The sequence below is a fragment of the Nerophis lumbriciformis genome, linkage group LG05 (assembly GCF_033978685.3).
Source record: "Nerophis lumbriciformis linkage group LG05, RoL_Nlum_v2.1, whole genome shotgun sequence".
Classification (NCBI taxonomy): Eukaryota; Metazoa; Chordata; class Actinopteri; order Syngnathiformes; family Syngnathidae; genus Nerophis; species Nerophis lumbriciformis.
Window position 1 is genome coordinate 28,430,182 of NC_084552.2, and position 20,430 is coordinate 28,450,611.

The 20,430-nt window shown below is 43.3% G+C and overlaps 1 protein-coding gene across 2 annotated transcripts in view; it reads right to left on the bottom strand.

Annotated features, from left to right (window-relative positions):
- Positions 1-249: 249 nt before the first annotated feature.
- Positions 250-20,430, bottom strand: part of adamtsl3 (ADAMTS-like 3) — a 200,754-nt gene continuing 180,573 nt past the window's right edge. For both annotated transcript variants that reach the window (XM_061960954.1, XM_061960955.1), the window contains 8 exons: positions 20,198-20,351; positions 19,329-20,127; positions 19,128-19,255; positions 18,372-18,456; positions 11,895-12,099; positions 4,422-4,531; positions 4,130-4,350; positions 250-4,067 (listed from right to left, as the gene is read on the bottom strand). In XM_061960954.1, the coding sequence (XP_061816938.1) occupies positions 3,958-4,067; positions 4,130-4,350; positions 4,422-4,531; positions 11,895-12,099; positions 18,372-18,456; positions 19,128-19,255; positions 19,329-20,127; positions 20,198-20,351 (1,812 nt within the window). In that variant the 3' untranslated portion in view covers positions 250-3,957. The remainder of the gene's footprint in view (positions 4,068-4,129; positions 4,351-4,421; positions 4,532-11,894; positions 12,100-18,371; positions 18,457-19,127; positions 19,256-19,328; positions 20,128-20,197; positions 20,352-20,430) is intronic.

The following is a 20,430-nucleotide window of genomic DNA, read 5'->3' on the forward strand; positions in this document are numbered from 1 at the left end:
AAATCATTAAATGATTAAGCAAATTAAATGTACTTTTGCATTAAACTAATTAGTAACACATTGAAGTAATTATTTGAATATATGTCTTTAATATGGTCCAATTTGACCCACCATAAAATGTGACTAAAACTTGTTCAGTTATATTATGGCAGCTCAGACAAAACATTAAAAAACACAATAATGTACACGTACGTCTATGTTTAAGTCTGAAGTTGTTGAAAGGCTCTGAAACAAAACAATAACAACACATTTTTTATACAAATAGAATTTTAATTAAAAAAGCATTTCATATGGTTTTGGGACAGTGGTACCTCAAGTGTAACTATACTGCACTTTCAGTTTAAAGAGGTCTCAAATATCAAATAATTACAGCTAAATTGCTGCCATTGTTATCTTATTCGTTTACATGTTTTGTGGTCTCACAAGAAAACACAACACGTTATAAAAAGGAATGTGCTTCTTTTTTATTTCAATGAAAAAAGGGTTTGGCCAGCTGAGGGAGCCCTCTGCATGTACTCTGCTTTTTACAACAAATACAATCAGTTGTAGGGACCTAAAAATACTTAAAAACCCAACCAAGTATTTATTTACAAAATTATACACAAAAGACACAGAAATAAATAATGAAGACAATATTACATATCTACACAATAGGAGTACATTATATGTTGCTTTCTTCTCTTAAGGCACACAAACAAAAAGCCAAGTAGTCTAACATGTTGCCCATCTGGAATAAATTATACAATAGAAATGCTTCAATAGGCCTGTTTTTTTTCCTTTAATGAGTTGATATATGACCAATTTTAGGGGGAGTATTGCAGCTAGGCATTATTACCAGGCGACTAAACGTGCAAAAGCATCAAAAAGTGGTTAAATATGGACGTATAGACAAATATAACCAAGAAACAAATATCAATGTAACTTAACCAAAAGTCCCGTTCTTAACAAAGACTTTAGTTTCCGAGTGCAAAATAATTGTCTTTTCTTTTTTAAATACCCATCATAGGTACGCCTCCTTAATTAGTGCAACCCCAGCAGGACTAGGTTCAAATGTCGGCCAAACAACTCCTCTTAGGTATGATCTTTTTTTCATTTTTTTTTTCTTAGAGAAAAATACGGTGACTTTCAAGGGCATCAAACTGACGTGTGAATGGACAGACACGCAACCTACAGTATGGTTGTGCAACTGTTAGTATTGACAAGAACTGACGGGAAATATGGTGGTCTTGCAAGACTAATATGGCCGTGTTTAAGGCTTATTAAATTGATATTGTGTGTGAATGGACCGACAACTGCGCAAAATGACTGTTTTAACTGCAATCATATGCCAACTCAAACTTAGTTTAAAACAGCTCTGCATTTTTAGGCCAAGTGACTTTGCGTACCCTATCAAACAGACATTGTGTGTGAGTAGACAGATAAATGCACAAGGGGACAAACAGCATGTAGTTTAGCAGTTGTTAGCTTTGACGAGCACTAGTGGGAATTTTCACCGGCCTTACATGGTCAGAAAGTGATGTCGATTTGCATATTGAATTTATATTGTGTGCGAACGGGCCAACGATTACGCAAAAGGAGAAAACGGTCCATGACAGTGTCCAACTGTAATCACATGCCAACTCTGGCCTTTAAGTGCCAAAAATGCTGTGTTTTAAGCCAGGTAAGCAACATTGTTTGTACTCATCCAATTGATATTGTGTGTAGTTGTAATTGTGTAATTGCATTGTCTGTTTTTTTTTTTTTTTTGCCTTTTGGTTCAGGACCCTTTGGGACTGTGTGACAAGGGTTGGCACTTTCGTGACTTCTGCGGTGCTTTTTTGGGAACTTCTGGATCTGCCTTTTGGCCATGGAGACCAGCTGCTGGGTCTCTGCCACACCAGAGTCCGTTTGGAGAGACTGGAGGAGATGCGGATGAAGAAAGAGGGCTGCGCAGCTGGCGCTGAGCGCCGGGATGGACAAGCTTCACAGTGGCTGAATTGGCTGAATGAGGAGGTATCGGACACCTCGGTCTACTTTGACGTATCCTCGCTCATCCATGCGGACTGGACACTTGTCGAGAGTTGGCGGGCGGCCGAGGTTGGAATCGGCTCTCTTGGTTGCTTTGTTGGGTCTGCTCCTGTCTCTGGCCATGCTCCCCCCACCCCAGCAGACGATGGCGTGGAACACCGCAGAGGCCACCAGACTGTATATGTTTTTTTTGTTATTGTTATTTTACTTTTGTGGCTGTGTGTAGAAGTGGCTGTTTGCATTAATGTCTTTAATGTCCTTTGTCTTCTTTGATGTTTGATGTACTAAAACGGCCTTCTTTCATCTCCGTAATATCGCTAAAATTCGTTCTATTTTATCCACTAGCGACACTGAGATCATTATTCATGCGTTCGTTACGTCTCGTCTCGACTACTGTAACGTATTATTTTCGGGTCTCCCTATGTCTAGCATTAAAAGATTACAATTGGTACAAAATGCGGCTGCTAGACTTTTGACAAGAACAAGAAAGTTTGATCATATTACGCCTATACTGGCTCACCTGCACTGGCTTCCTGTGCACTTAAGATGTGACTTTAAGGTTTTACTACTTACGTATAAAATACTACACGGTCTAGCTCCGTCCTATCTTGTTGATTGTATTGTACCATATGTCCCGGCAAGAAATCTGCGTTCAAAGAACTCCGGCTTATTAGTGATTCCCAGAGCCCAAAAAAAGTCTGCGGGCTATAGAGCGTTTTCTATTCGGGCTCCAGTACTATGGAATGCCCTCCCGATAACAGTTAGAGATGCTACCTCAGTAGAAGCATTTAAGTCCCATCTTAAAACTAATTTGTATACTCTAGCCTTTAAATAGACCCCCCTTTTAGACCAGTTGATCTGCCGTTTCTTTTCTTTTCTCCTCTGCTCCCCTCTCCCTTGTGGGGGGTGGGGGGCGGGCACAAGTCCGGTGGCCATGGATGAAGTGCTGGCTGTCCAGAGTTGGGACCCGGGGTGGACCGCTCGCCTGTGCATCGGTTGGGAACATCTCTGCGCTGCTGACCCGTCTCCGCTCGGGATGGTGTCCTGCTGGCCCCACTATGGACTGGACTCTTACTATTATGTTGTATCCACTATGGACTGGACTCTCACAATATTATGTCAGACCCACTCAACATCCATTGCATTCGGTCTCCCCTAGAGGGTGGGTGGTTACCCACATATGCGGTCCTCTCCAAGGTTTCTCATAGTCATTCACATCGACGTCCCACTGGGGTGAGTTTTTCCTTGCCCTTATGTGGGCTCTGTACCGAGGATGTCGTTGTGGCTTGTGCAGCCCTTTGAGACACTTGTGATTTAGGGCTATATAAATAAACATTGATTGATTGATGATTGATGTTTCCCTCTTATACGCATGTTTATGTGTGCTATGGCTATGAGTTTTTTTCCCCCCTTGGCCTCAGGCTTAGACTGAATGTTTTCTTCTTCTCACCCCTCCTCCCCAGCATTTCCCTGTCTCTCACCTTTTTTGTAAGGGGCGCCGGAAGTTGGCAGACCCGTCAGCGATCCTGTTCTGTCTCCCTGTAATGTTTGAATGGGATTGTGCTGAAAATCTTAATTTCCCTTCGGGGGATTATTAAAGTGTTTCTGGTTCTGATTCTGATAATGGGCAGAAAAATGCACAACGTGATAAACTGCATGTGGTTGTGCAACTGATAGCACTCGTTAGACATTCGGTGGCCTTACAGGGTCCAAGAGGCTGCGTTCTAAACCAGGTAATAAGCTTTTCTTACTAAATTGATATTGTGTGTGAATGGACTGATAATGTCGATAAAATATTTGCCCTCAGACTGGAGTGTATGGCCTACCCAAATATGCATTAGGCACATTTCCAGTAGTTCATGCATGGGTTCAGATATGAAAGGTCCTCCATGGACCTTCTCAGCGTCCACTAAGCAGGAATGTCTAACATCCTCGCGTCTCCCGCATCACTCAGGTGTTCAGGCATGAGTGACAGCAGCGACTTTTAAACTGAGGCAGCGTGCAGAGCTCCAGCTGTCGAACCTTCTCGCAGTACCTGGTGCTGTCTCTGCACTCTCCGGCTAAAGCAATGAAAGCATCCGTTACGGTAATACCTTTTTAAAGATCAATACAATGTCCTTACCTCTGCCACAGGAGGTGAGATTACAGCGCTGCCAGCTGGGAGGACGAGGCTTCCACATGCAGTGATGCTCCCGAGTCGGCCTTCCGGTTGCTCGGTGCGTGCAGACGACCCGGCGCGACTGGAAGCCGTGTCGCCCGCAAGTGGCGGTGCACTGTGTCCAGGGCCCGACTCGCCACTGGAGGAGGCAGGCTTCTACGGAGCAGTTTGTGGTTGAGCTCGGCCTGAAGAATAAAACACACAATAACAATGCAAAAAAACAAGAGGGCAGGGAGTCCGGAGATGTAATGTTTACCGTTGAAGACCACTACACAGCCTGTTGGCCACTTTGGTGCCATTTGTGCCTTGACAGAAGACATGGCGGTGCTGTGTAGCCAAACCGGGACCCACACATTGACTGTTACACTGGAAAGGAAAGAAAAGGTTTGGACGACAGGTGCAAAAGGCAACAAACTACCAGACGGTCGTACAACATATAAAATAGATGTCGCTTTACAGCAGGGGTGCTCATTACGTCGATCGCGAGCTACCGGTCGATCTCGGAGGGTGTGTCAGTCGATCACCAGCCAGGCATTAAAAAAATAGTCCTAAAAATGTGCGATCATAAATCTTCACTATCACGTCACTTTCGTCACTTGATTGACATTCACGGCACCCGAGGGTCTTCTGAGATGACGCTGGCTGCTGCCAGCTCATTAAAATTACCGACTGGAAGGCGAGAAACACTTTATTCCAACAGACTCTGGCGCCGTACCTGTCGTCAAAACTCCAAAGACCGACTGCACAGTTGCACAGTTGCGCTAACAAAATAAGAGTCTCAGAAAGCTGGCGTGCACAAGCTAGCAAGCTACGGAGTTTGCCGACAATGTATTTCTTGTAAAGTGCATACAAAGGAGTACGGAAGCTGGACAAATAAGATGCCAAAAACCAACCACTTTCATGTGGTATTGGACAGAAAGGAGGACTTTTTTTCTCCTCCATTCGAAAATGCGGACATTATCAGCACCACTGTCTGATTCCTATCAATGCAAGTCATCAGAATCAGGTAATACACCAACTTATATTCTTGTCTTCATGAAAGAAAGGAATCTATATGTGTTAAACATGCTTGTATTATCTTTAAACACCTTTAACTTATTAACAATATTAACTATATGTGTTAAACATGCTTGTATTATCTTTAAACACCTTTAAGTTGTTAACAATATTCACTTTATGTATTAAACATTTTTGTATTATCATTAAACACCTTTAATTTTTTAACAATATTAACTATATGTGTTAAACATGCTTGCATTATCATTAAACACCTTTAACTTGTTAACAATATTAACTATATGTGTTAAACATGCTTGTATTATCTTTAAACACCTTTACGTTGTTAACAATATTAACTATATGTATTAAACATGCTTGTATTATCAATAAACACCTTAAATTTTTTAACAATATTAACTATATGTGTTAAACATGCTTGCATTATCTTTAAACACCTTTTACTTGTTAACAATATTAACTATATGTATTAAACATACTTGTATTATCATTAAACACCTTTAATTTTTTAACAATATTAACTATGTGTTAAACATGCTTGTATTATCATTAAACACCTTTAACTTTTTAACAATATTAACTATATGTGTTAAACATGCTTGCATTATCATTAAACACCTTTAACTTGTTAACAATATTAACTATATGTATTAAACATTCTTGTATTATCATTAAACACCTTTAATTTTTTAACAATATTAACTAAGTGTTAAACATGCTTGTATTATCATTAAACACCTTTAACTTGTTAACAATATTAACTATATGTATTAAACATGCTTGTATTATCATTAAACACTTTTAATTTTTTTAACAATATTAACTATATGTGTTAAACATGCTTGCATTATCATTAAACACCTTTAACTTGTTAACAATATTAACTATATGTATTAAACATTCTTGTATTATCATTAAACACCTTTAATTTTTTAACAATATTAACTAAGTGTTAAACATGCTTGCATTATCATTAAACACCTTTAACTTGTTAACAATATTAACTATATGTGTTAAACATGCTTGTATTATCATTAAACACCTTTAACTTGTTAACAATATTAACTATATGTATTAAACATGCTTGTATTATCATTAAACACCTTTAATTTTTTAACAATATTAACAATATGTGTTAAACATGCTTGCATTATCATTAAACACCTTTAACTTGTTAACAAAAACATATATTTCATAAATAAGTAAATGTAAATTATATATATGAATGAGGTAGATCCCCACGACTTGATCAATTGAAAAGTAGCTCGCCTGCAGAAAAAGTGTGAGCACCCCTGCTTTACAGGGTAAAAAAGTCTGCATTTTAATCTGAGTGACATTGTTTTGCCTATGCAACTATCCATCCATCCATCCATTTTCTACCGCTTATTCCCTTTGGGGTCACGGGGGGCGCTGGAGCCTATCTCAGCTACAATCGGGCGGAAGGCGGGGTACACCCTGGACAAGTCGCCACCTCATCACAGGGCCAACACAGATAGACAGACAACATTCACACTCACATTCACACACTAGGGCCAATTTAGTGTTGCCAATCAACCTATCCCCAGGTGCATGTCTTTGGAGGTGGGAGGAAGCCACACAGTCACAGGGAGAACATGCAAACTCCACACAGAAAGATCCCGAGGCCAGGATTGAACTCACGACTACTCAAGACCTTCGTATTGTGAGGCAGACACACTAACCCCTCTTCCACCGTGCCTCCCCCTATGCAACTAATAAATATATATATATTTTTTGTTTTTTTTGATAAACCGGTCCATGGCTGTGTTCCAAACGTAATCCCATGCTAATTTACATTTAGGAAAATACGCAAAAAAAAAAACATCATGCAGTTGTAACAGGGTCCACAAATTTGGCACAACTACAAAACCCAAAACCAGTGAAGTTGGCACATTGTCCATCCATCCATCCATCTTCTTCCGCTTATCCGAGGTCGGGTCGCGGGGGCAGCAGCCTAAGCAGGGAAGCCCAGACTTCCCTCTCCCCAGCCACTTCGTCCAGCTCCTCCCGGGGGATCCCGAGGCGTTCCCAGGCCAGCCGGGAGACATAGTCTTCCCAGCGTGTCCTGGGTCTTCCCCGTGGTCTCCTACCGGTCGGACGTGCCCTAAACACCTCCCGAGGGAGGCGATCGGGTGGCATCCTGACCAGATGCCCGAACCACCTCATCTGGCTCCTCTCGATGTGGAGGAGCAGCGGCTTTACTTTGAGCTCCCCCTGGATGACAGAGCTTCTCACCCTATCTCTAAGGGAGAGCCCTGCCACCCGGCGGAGGAAACTCATTTCGGCCGCTTGTACCCGTGATCTTGTCCTTTCGGTCATAACCCAAAGCTCATGACCATAGGTGAGGATGGGAACGTAGATCGACCGGTAAATTGAGAGCTTTGCCTTCCGGCTCAGCTCCTTCTTCACCACAACGGATCGATACAGCGTCCGCATTACTGAAGATGCCGCACCGATCCGCCTGTCGATCTCACGATCCACTCTTCCTTCACTCGTGAACAAGACTCCGAGGTACTTGAACTCCTCCACTTGGGGCAGGGTCTCCTCCCCAACCCGAAGATGGCATTCCACCCTTTTCCGGGCGAGAACCATGGACTCGGACTTGGAGGTGCTGATTCTCATCCCAGTCGCTTCACACTCGGCGGCGAACCGATCCAGCGAGCGCTGAAGATCCTGGCCAGATGAAGCCATCAGGACCACATCATCTGCAAAAAGCAGAGACCTAATCCTGCAGCCACCAAACCAGATCCCCTCAACGCCTTGACTGCGCCTAGAAATTCTGTCCATAAAAGTTATGAACAGAATCGGTGACAAAGGGCAGGCTTGGTGGAGTCCAACCCTCACTGGAAACGTGTCCGACTTACTGCCGGCAATGCGGACCAAGCTCTGACACTGATCATACAGGGAGCGGACCGCCAAAATCAGATAGTCCGATACCCCATACTCTCTGAGCACTCCCCACAGGACTCCCCGAGGGACACGGTCGAATGCCTTCTCCAAGTCCACAAAACACATGTAGACTGGTTGGGCAAACTCCCATGCACCCTCAAGGACCCTGCCGAGAGTATAGAGCTGGTCCACAGTTCCACGACCAGGACGAAAACCACACTGTTCCTCCTGAATCTGAGGTTCGACTATCCGGCGTAGCCTCCTCTCCAGTACACCTGAATAGACCTTACCGGGAAGGCTGAGGAGTGTGATCCCACGATAGTTAGAACACACCCTCCGGTTCCCCTTCTTAAAGAGAGGAACCACCACCCCGGTCTGCCAATCCAGAGGTACCGCCCCCGATGTCCACGCGATGCTGCAGAGTCTTGTCAACCAAGACAGCCCCACAGCATCCAGAGCCTTAAGGAACTCCGGGCGGATCTCATCCACCCCCGGGGCCTTGCCACCGAGGAGCTTTTTAACTACCTCAGCAACCTCAGCCCCAGAAATAGAAGAGCCCACCACAGATTCCCCAGGCACTGCTTCCTCATAGGAAGACGTGTTGGTGGGATTGAGGAGGTCTTCGAAGTATTCCCTACACCGATCCACAACATCCGCAGTCGAGGTCAGCAGAACACCATCCTCACCATACACGGTGTTGATAGTGCACTGCTTCCCCTTCCTGAGGCGGCGGATGGTGGTCCAGAATCGCTTCGAAGCCGTCCGGAAGTCGTTTTCCATGGCTTCGCCGAACTCCTCCCATGTCCGAGTTTTTGCCTCCGCAACCGCTGAAGCCGCACACCGCTTGGCCTGTCGGTACCTGTCCGCTGCCTCAGGAGTCCTATGAGCCAAAAGAACCCGATAGGACTCCTTCTTCAGCTTGACGGCATCCCTCACCGCCGGTGTCCACCAACGGGTTCTAGGATTACCACCACGACAGGCACCAACTACCTTGCGGCCACAGCTCCAATCAGCTGCCTCGACAATAGAGGTGCGGAACATGGTCCACTCGGACTCAATGTCCAGCACCTCCCTCGTGACATGTTCAAAGTTCTTCCGGAGGTGGGAATTGAAACTCTCTCTGACAGGAGACTCTGCCAGACGTTCCCAGCAAACCCTCACAATGCGTTTGGGCCTGCCAGGTCTGTCCGGCATCCTCCCCCACCATCGCAGCCAACTCACCACCAGGTGGTGATCGGTTGAAAGCTCCGCCCCTCTCTTCACCCGAGTGTCCAAAACATGAGGCCGCAAATCCGATGACACAACTACAAAGTCGATCATGGAACTGCGGCCTAGGGTGTCCTGGTGCCAAGTGCACATATGGACACCCTTATGTTCGAACATGGTGTTCATTATGGACAATCTGTGACGAGTACAAAAGTCCAATAACAGAACACCACTCGGGTTCAGATCCGGCACATTGTGTAAATCATAAATAAAAACAGAATACAATGATTTGCAAATCCTTTTCAACGTATATTCAATTGAATAGACTGCAAAGACAAGATATTTAATGTTCGAACTGAGAAACCAATTTTTTTTTTGCAAATAATCATTAACTTAGAATTTAATGGCAGCAACACATTGCAAAGAAGTTGGCACAGGGGCATTTTTACCACTGTGTTACATGGCCTTTCCTTTTAACAACACTCACTAAACGTTTGGGAACTGAGGAGACCAATTTTTGAAGCTTTTCATGTGGAATTATTTCCCATTCTTTCTTGATGTACAGCTTAAGTTGTTCAACATTTTCAATGGGAGACAAGTCTGGACTACAGGCAGGCCAGTCTAGTACCCGCACTCTTTTACTCTGAAGCCACGCTGTTGTAACACGTGGCTTGGCATTGTCTTGCTGAAATAAGCAGGGGCGTCCATGATAACGCTGCTTGGATGGCAACATATGTTGCTCCAAAACCTGTATGTACCTTTCAGCATTAATGGTGCCTTCACAGATGTGTAAGTTACCCATGCCTTGGGCAATAATACACCTCCGTACCATCACAGATGCTAGCTTTTGAATTTTGCGCCTCTAACAATCAGGATGACTTTTTTCCTCTTTGTTCCAGAGGACATGACATCCACAGTTTCCAAAAAAAATTTGAATTGTGGACTCGTCAGATCACAGAACACTTTTCCACTTTGCATCAGTCCATCTTAGATGAGCTCGGGCCCAGCAAAGCCGGCGGCGTTTCTGGGTGTTGTTGATAAATGGCTTTCGCTTTGCATAGTAGAGTTTTAACTTGCACTTACAGATGTAGCGACAAACTGTAGTTATTGACCGTGGTTTTCTGAAGTGTTCCTGAGCCCATGTGGTGATATTCTTTACACACTGATGTCGCTTGTTGATGCAGTACCGCCTGAAGGATCAAAGGTCCGTAATATCATCGCTTACGTGCAGTGATTTCTCCAGACTCTCTGAACTTTTTAATGATATTACAGACCGTAGATGGTGAAATCCCTAAATTCCTTACAATAGCTCGTTGAGAAATGTTGTTCTTAAACTGTTTGACAATTTGCTCACAAAGTGATGACCCTTTCCCCATCCTTGTTTGTGAATGACTGAGCATTTCATGGAAGCTGCTTTTATACCCAATCATGGCACCCACCTGTTCCCAATTAGCCTGTTCACCTGTGGGATGTTCCAAATAAGTGTTTGATGAGCATTCCTCAACTTTCTCAGTCGTTTTTGCCACTTGTGCCAGCTTTTTTGAAACATGCTGGAGGCATCAAATTCCAAATGAGCTAATATTTGCAAAAAATAACAACGTTTTCCAGTTCGAACATTAAGTATCTTGGTCTTTGCAGTCTATACAATTGAATATAGGTTGAAAAGGATTTGCAAATCATTGTATTCTGTTTTTATTTACGATTTACACTACGTGCCAACTTCACTGGTTTTGGGGTTTGTATAACAATGCGGTGGACTTTAAAGGTAATACAAAATGTGTTTAAAAAGCCAAGGGAGTGAATAGCTTTACCTATCTTACTGGCATTGTGTGTGAATGGATGCACAGATGCAATGCAGTCCAATTCGCAAACAGAAACTGTGGTCCAAAAGATTAAGTGCTTACTCTATCAATAAATCTTTGTACATGAATGACAGACTATTGTGTGACAAACTACGCTCAACAATATTCACACACCAATTACCACTTAAATACAGTGGCCTTTAAGGATAAAAATGAAGCCAATGATTTTACTTACCTTATTAAACTGAATGTATGTGACGCGACAGACAAATGTGTGAGATGACAGACACCTTGTGGCTGTTAGCTTTGCAAATTACTTGTAAGCAATGTGGAAGCTTTGAAGCTTCAAAACAGCAGTGTTTTAGGCCAAGTGAGTGACTCTGTTCACTCTAAAAATGGATGTAATGTGTGAATGGACAAACAGACGTGTGTGGTGACAACTGCTTGTAATTTCATGCCAAGTTGTTTGGTCTACTTCAGTTTAGTCAAACAAGAGCCATGCATTTGTATTTAATATAACTATGAATTGTTAAAAATATAGACATTTTAAAAATAAATATGTTCTGTTAAACTGCTAATGTAAAAAAAGAAAGGCTAGCCCGCGGTGTTTGTTTTGAAAAATCTAACTTTGAGGAAGTTGCAAACGGCTTTTTTAAGGGATTATCAAACTGACATTGTGTGTGTGGATGGACAGACAGATGCACGGTGTGACATTCTAAAGTAGTAGTAGTAAAAGGAATTGTATGATATGTTAATTATTGATTATTATATTTCATATTATACTTATTGAGTATTACCAGCCCCCATGCAGTTGTTGCCCAATCGGCGCAGGGAAGAATGTTGCATATTCTGGTGTCAGGAGGTCTCCGTCCTACACCAAGGCAATGGTGGCCCTCTACGTCCTTCCATCCGTCCTCAGGACCCCGAACGCAGCGGATACGTCTGGTCTGGGAACCTCCAGCACAGCTGGCTGAACAAGGCTCCCATGTATCCACACGCCACCTAAATACAAAGCACCAACATTTCATGAGTATTTACAGAGATTTTCAGATACTTTTAGAACTGGAAGACATATTTTGAGTCAATGATTGTGAACGGTCCTTTATGGGAGACAAGTTTGCTGTTTAGGACAAAACGAGCCAAACATCCTTCTACTGCATACTTGCCAACCTTGAGACCTCAAATTTCGGGAGGTGGGGGGTGGGGGGTGGGGGGTGGGTGCGGGGGGCGTGGTTAAGAGGGGAGGAGTATATTTACAGCTAGAATTCACCAAGTCAAGTATTTCATATATATATATATATATATATATATATATATATATATATATATATATATAGGAAATAATTGACTTTCAGTGAATTCTAGCTATATATATATATATATATATATATATATATATATATATATATATATATATATATATATATATATATATATATATATATATATATATAAATAAAATAAATACTTGAATATCGGTGTTCATTTATTTACACATATACACACACACATAACACTCATCTACTCATTGTTGAGTTAAGGGTTGAATTGTCCATCCTTGTTCTATTCTCTGTCACTATCTTTCTAACCATGCTGAACACCCTCTCTGATTATGCATTGCTGTGTGGCACGCACAAAAGTGCTTTCATCAAATGCACTAGATGGCAGTATTGTCCTGTTTAAGAGTGTCACAACATTGCTGTTTACGGCAGACGGACTGCTTTACTGTAGACGGTCTTTATATTGTGGGAAGGCGGACTGTGTGTTTGAACCCCGGGGCGGGCCTGAATTTCGGGAGATTTTCGGGAGAAAATTTGTCCCAGGAGGTTTTCGGGAGAGGCGCTGAATTTCGGGAGTCTCCCGGAAAATCCGGGAGGGTTGGCAAGTATGTTCTACTGCAAAAACACTGGTCACAGATCATCTATACCAGTGGTCTCGAAACCTCGGTCCACAAACGGCATCTATAGGTTTCAGTGGTGGGCTGTCAGGGACAGCAAGGCCTTCTCTGCTGGCCTAACATAACCAGAAATCCATCCATCCCATCCATTTTCTACCACTTGTCCCTTTCAGGGTCACAGGGGGTGCTGGAGCCTATCTCAGCTGCATTCGGGCGGCAGGTGGGGTACACTCATGATCATAATTAAAGATAAAAGTAATTTTTAATTTACTTTCCCTAAATTTCTAAAAGTATTCATATTCTCTTTGTGTCATATTATACTCTCTCCAGTGCTGTTGGTTTTAGGTTATAGTTTGCATCCAATCGGAATTCAGCTAGCTTATGTTGCCATGCTGTACCAAATCGGCCCGGGGCCTTCAAAATCAACAATGCAGGCGGCTGTGCACTGTAAATGAACGGACACATACCGGTGATGGACAGTTGTGACTGCCAATCAGATCACAAGTTGTTGTTAGTAAGGCCTTCTACAAACCCCGTTTCCATATGAGTTGGGAAATTGTGTTAGAAACGGAATACAATTATTTGCAAATCCTTTTCAACCCATATTCAATTGAATGCACTACAAAGACAAGATATTTGATGTTCAAACTCATAAACTTTTTTTTTTTTTTGCAAGTAATAATTAACTTACAATTATTACTTGTAAAAAAGGTCGGCGATGAAATGGGAAAATGCCCGCCATTTCCACTCAAATCAACCGACTATGAGGCGTCGAACGGGAACAACAAATTGTGAGTTCAAATATTTTATTTCTTTATTTTTTCACGCTTAATATGTTTTTTACAATTTTTATTTTGACAGTACCACATAAGATAAGTTTTAATTGCTGATGCGGGTTTATTGTTTTTTTTAAATGCGCCAGAAAATAACCTGTTTTATTGTTTATTGTTTATTGAATGGATCCCCATTAGCTGACGCCAAGGCGACTGCTAGTCTTCCTGGGGTCCATATAGGAGCACACTAAATTAAAATACAAAGAATACATGCATTACCAGACATTATACAATGGAAAAATACAAAATAAGATAAAAAGCTAGTTAAAACCAGTATTAAAAATTCACGTCATGTTGGCAGCTGCAATAGGTGTATCTTCAAAGCTGTCTTGAATGACAATTTACTTTGTGAGAGATTAATGTGACTGTATGTTTGAGGAGATTGGTCCTGGGAGCAGGAAGTGCCAAATAGCCATTGCTGGCATTCCTAGTGTCATGAATATGTGTGTTAGTTGATTTTAAAAACTGTTTGTAAAAGTAATCTGGTGATTGATCTAAAATGATAGTTCTAAAGAACATAGTGAGACTACAATGCATATTTTGTTCAACGGACAACCAGGACAGGCGTGATGCATAAATGAAATATTAGTTCGCAAAGAACATTTAAGTACCAGTCTAGCGCTCTGTTCTGAACAAGTTGCAGTTTGTTAAGGTCAGACTTGGTTGTAGCGGACCATATTATAGGACAGTAATAAAGATGACAGAAAACCAAGGACTATATGACTTGAGCCATTGTTGAGAACGTCAAGAAGGTGGAGCACTTCCTGACCATGGCTAAACCTCTTCCCATTTTCATTGAAATACCATCAATATGATCGGACCATGACAGTTGACTGTCTAATAGCACACCAAGCAATTTTGCTTTTTTGACCTGCTCAATACGTATGTCTGACATTAAAATATGAAGCTGTGGGTCATCAACAAGCATATGCCTGGATCCAAAAAGAATGCTTTTTGTTTTGTCAATATTCACAACAAGTTTACTATCAATTACCCAGCGTGACACTCTCTCCAGGTCCTGATTTAAGTTATTTTGTAGGTCATTTAAGGTAGAGGCAATACTGTATAGAGTTGTGTCATCTGCATACATAACCATATTGGTGTTTGTTGTAACACAGGGAAGATCATTAGTAAAAATAATAAAAAGTAAAGGACTTAAGCAGCTTCCTTGAGGCACGCTGCAGTAATTGTACTTGCGTTCGGATAGGCTACCATTAAAACACACTCTGTGATCTTCCTGATAGATAGCTCAACATCCAAGAAAGTGACATACTATTAAAACCATATTGTCTCAGTTTGGAGATCATTATGTTGTGATCTATGACATCGAATGCCGCACTAAAGTCAATCAGGACAGTACCAACCATCTTCTTGACATCCATTTGTGAGAGCCAGTCATCAGTCAGCTGAGCTAGAGCAGTAGATGTTGAGTGACCTTGCCTATAAGCATGCTGGGAACCCGACATCAGTTTGTTGTAGGTAAAGTAATCTTGAATTTGTTTGAAAACAACATTTTTCATCAATTTTGTACACTGTTGTTTGTGGTTCAATGTCCAGTAGTGCGTAAATGTGATACTGTATAGTATTTATCCAACAATGGTCATGTGGGGACATAAATTATGGTATTTTGAGAGGTAATCATTGAAATCGGACATCAATGAAGGCCTAGGTGGGAAACGCACGGCCCGCCACTGATAGGTTTGCATACTGGGCCCCAGAGAAATTTGCTTGTAATTACATCCGTTTATCTTATTTTGAAAGAATCCTCACATCCGCCTCTGCGTCACACTCTCACACTTTATTGAGCTTCTGTCACAAACTCCAATGGTTGTGGTAATTGTGACCCCTAGATTCAGGAGACAGGAAGAAGACAAGCAGGCAAGATATGTGTCTTTTACTTTTAAACACATTATGAGCAGTGATGCCCGCAGCACGTGGCTAACAGTCAGTAACATAGAACAGTCACTAAACCGTCCTCAAGCCCTGACCAGAGGGCAAATCAGGCATTTAGAACAGTCTGATTGGCAACGACAACCAGGTGTGCTCAAGCCAAGCAAGGACGGTGAGGGAAAGAGCACTCAGGGAGACATACAGGAAATGCAAGAAAAATTACAGCGTTGACCAGGAAACAAATGCAGAAAATAAAAGCAGAAAATAAAGGCAACATGACAACAAGAAAGACCTGATGTGACAGATTGTCACAGCCTACTCCCTCATAACTGTATGAAAAAAACAACATTTGTTGCAGGTAAATAAGGACAGAGGTCCAACTTATTCTACATTAAGTTGAGTGAATTTTGGTGTTGGTATGTTACAATCCCGATGGTCAAGGTCCCTTAAACATTTACTCCAAGTTTTGGCTTCCTGTGTAATTGAGTTTGAGACCCCACCTCTATCCATCCATCCATCCATCTTCTTCCGCTTATCCGAGGTCGGGTCGCGGGGGCAGCAGCCTAAACAGGGAAGCCCAGACTTCCCTCTCCCCAGCCACTTCGTCCAGCTCCTCCCGGGGGATCCCGAGGCGTTCCCAGGCCAGCCGGGAGACATAGTCTTCCCAGCGTGTCCTGGGTCTTCCCCGTGGCCTCCTACCGGTCGGACGTGCCCTAAACACCTCCTGAGGGAGGCGATCGGGTGGCATCCTGACCAGATGCCCGAACCACCTCACCTGGCTCCTCTCGATGTAGACGAGCAGCGGCTTTACTTTGAGCTCCCTCCGGATGACAGAGCTTCTCACCCTATCTCTAAGGGAGAGCCCTGCCACCCGGCGGAGGAAACTCATTTCGGCCGCTTGTACCCGTGATCTTGTCCTTTCGGTCATAACCCAAAGCTCATGACCATAGGTGAGGATGGGAACGTAGATCGACCGGTAAATTGAGAGCTTTGCCTTCCGGCTCAGCTCCTTCTTCACCACAACGGATCGATACAGCGTCCGCATTACTGAAGATGCCGCACCGATCCGCCTGTCGATCTCATGATCCACTCTTCCCTCACTCGTGAACAAGACTCCGAGGTACTTGAACTCCTCCACTTGGGGCAGGGTCTCCTCCCCAACCCGAAGATGGCATTCCACCCTTTTCCGGGCGAGAACCATGGACTCGGACTTGGAGGTGCTGATTCTCATCCCAGTCGCTTCACACTCGGCTGCGAACCGATCCAGCGAGAGATGAAGATCCTGGCCAGATGAAGCCATCAGGACCACATCATCTGCAAAAAGCAGAGACCTAATCCTGCAGCCACCAAACCAGATCCCCTCAACGCCTTGACTGCGCCTAGAATTCTGTCCATAAAAGTTATGAACAGAATCGGTGACAAAGGGCAGCCTTGACGGAGTCCAACCCTCACTGGAAACGTGTCCGACTTACTGCCGGCAATGCGGACCAAGCTCTGACACTGATCATACAGGGAGCGGACCGCCAAAATCAGACAGTCCGATACCCCATACTCTCTGAGCACTCCCCACAGGACTTCCCGAGGGACACGGTCGAATGCCTTCTCCAAGTCCACAAAACACTGGTTTGGCAAACTCCCATGCACCCTCAAGGACCCTGCCGAGAGTATAGAGCTGGTACACAGTTCCACGACCAGGACGAAAACCACACTGTTACTCCTGAATCCGAGGTTCGACTATCCGGCGTAGCCTCCTCTCCAGTACACCTGAATAGACCTTACCGGGAAGGCTGAGGAGTGTGATCCCACGATAGTTAGAACACACCCTCCGGTTCCCCTTCTTAAAGAGAGGAACCACCACCCCGGTCTGCCAATCCCCACCTCTATACTGACAAAAGTGCTATGTTGTTTTAAAGAGGACCTGCTATGTAAAACCAACTTTTCTTACCTACAGGTACCTAATTTTGTGTATTTGGGATCTGCATAAGTCCTGAAAATGTTAAATCAAACCATAGATATTTATAAAACAACATTGCTTTCCTTCATACTTCTTCCATACGAGCCATTTGGATTTTGCACAACCCATGGCGTTTTTCCCACCGGTGACGTCTGCGGATATCTCCATATAGGGTAGAGATTTACCCGAAGGGATTTGCGTGAGTCCACCATCGTAGTGCGAAGCTGTAGTCAATAAGCTGCTTCTTTTTCTCTGTCCTCTTGTTCTGGGGCTGACTGGTTTGTACATGCACATGGATCCTCCACTGTTGTCATTTCTAATACAAATTAGCATATAGTTCAAACTTATATCCGTCAACAGAATCGATATGGAAGGGCTAAAAACTACAACACAAAATCCACATAAATAAGACCACCCACAAAACGGCACATCCTGAAGCAACCGTCAGAAAGATCTGTAAAACATAATCTATGCAAAATTTTGACCAAAGAACCACCATGTTACGTAGACCACAAGGAAGTGTATTAGATGTAAAAAAAAAAAATAATACGACCCCTCTAAGGAATCTACTTGAAAAACATTTGTCGCTCCCAAGTTTTGAACTAAACTTGTTGCTGGTCTGATGTCATTTGCGGTCCGGCTTTGGCATAGTTGTATTGTTTTCATCCAAGAGAAAAGTCATGCAATAGCAGAAACTAACCTGAGGGAACAGTCTTGCCCACTGCAGAGAGACTCGTTGCTCCTATCAGAGCAAACGCCTTGGACACAGTTTCTTCCTTTGCTTCCTGAAAACACAAAGAATAAAGGAATAGTTATTCTTTTGACAGCCTCTTTTTCTTTTTTTCCCACAAAGATTAGGCAGCCCAGCAGCTTATCTTTTTTGAAAACTTCCACCCTTAGCTGTGTAATTGTTTTCGTATGAGTGAGAAAAGAAGGGAAGAAAAGGAAAGTGGCGGCGGATGCAGCTTTGATGGTAATCCAGAAATGTCATGCTTGGAAGAGACTTTGAGGGGACTGCACATTCTCTAACACTGATTTAGCCAGAACAGTCACTACGCTACAATGACTTCCCGTAATCTCCAGGCCAACAACATGTTACTAGGATTTTAGTGTACCAGTAACAAGTACTCTTCTGTTACCGTTGGCACTTGATATTGGCCGCCTGGGAACATACCTGAACCTTTTTGGCCCTGGAAAAATGTGCATTAGAGTCCTTATAAGAAAGAGTTTTGTTATTTATTTCAAAGAAGACTGAGAGCAGTGACAAAATGGGCCTCTGCAGCTCAGCGTACACTGTGGTGCGTTATACTGTACAGCAACAGAGTAAGCTAACATCGGTATATGTGTTTATTTTTGTTATTCAGCCAATAGGAGATCGTGGGGATCATGAAAAGTATACATTGGAATCTGATAAGTACCGGTACACCAAAAAGGTACAAAAGCATAGAGTTCTTACCTGTTACCTGCAACCAAGATGAAAGCGACGATGATCCTAGGCGGTTCCTGGCAGTACAGGTGTACAGTCCCTCGTCCTCCTGGTTCGGAGACTGGATCATAAGCGAGCCAGTGGGTAACAGGTTTATTCTGCAAAGACCAGATCTCTGCTCAATCCAATGATTATGCTTCTGTTTGCTAAAAGCACCTTTGTCATCCATACCTGCTGTTGTAGTGCAGCTGTTTACCATGTTTCGTCCAACTCAGGAAAGGTTCCGGGTGCCCAAGAGTCTCACACTTTATTTCCAAAGTGGAAACAGGCTTCCCAAGCAAAACAGGAGATCCAACGTGGACTACAACTTCGGAGGAGGACACGGATCCAACTTTCCTGGGCTTCTGAATGATTACAGGGATTCTGAATCTGGTCGAGTGTGGTTTTCGAAGAAGGGGAACCAGCAGACTTTCCGGGTGGTATAGAGTAGAATCATTGGTTTTATCGTGGGGCAGCTGACTGACTAACTGAGCAATGAGTTGCTCTTCTTGTTTGCCTCTCAGGTTGTCTTCCAGCTTCTGGCTATTGAGAATGAGAACATTCGGAATGGAAAGATCGTCTTCAGAGGCAGATTTGACTTGGAGCAAACGCTCAACAAAACGGTCATAAGGGTTGATGTCCTCTATAATGGACCCCTTCTGCTTGTTGCCAATGATCTGAAGGACTAAATGTGCCTGAGCTTGGCCTGCCACACATGTATATGTCCCAGCATCAGATACTCCAACTTTCTGTATCTTCACTAATCCCACAGAGGTAACAGACAGGTGTGGGAGACTTAGCAGAGGCTTCCCTTCCTTCAACCATCTTATGTTTCCCTTACGGATATGGCGGGTGGGACAACGAAGTACAACAGTGGTCCAGGGGAGAAGATATGCTCTACTACCGACAACTAAGTTGACCTTTTTGCTCTTCCTCCATTGGATATAAACATTCCTCTGGGCCAGTATAGCGGGGCCAGGCTTCAGGAAATCTATGACCCAAGTTTTTGGTTATCGTCTACACAAATTTCAAAAAGTGAGACATAAAGAGTTTTTTCTTACTTTTGCAAAGCCTGAGAGAACAAGGGCGGACCCTGGTTGGTCGCGCCTCAGAGGCACAGTTGTTTGAATCGATAGTCTGATGTCGTCCATCCTCGCCTTGTTTCCTGCAGACAGCCTCCAGCCTTTGTATACCATTTCCACATGTCACTGAACACTAGACAAAAACATAAATAGTTGTTTAATCAAAAGGGGATTGAGGGCAGCAACAAACTGGCCACTGGAGCAAATCGGAT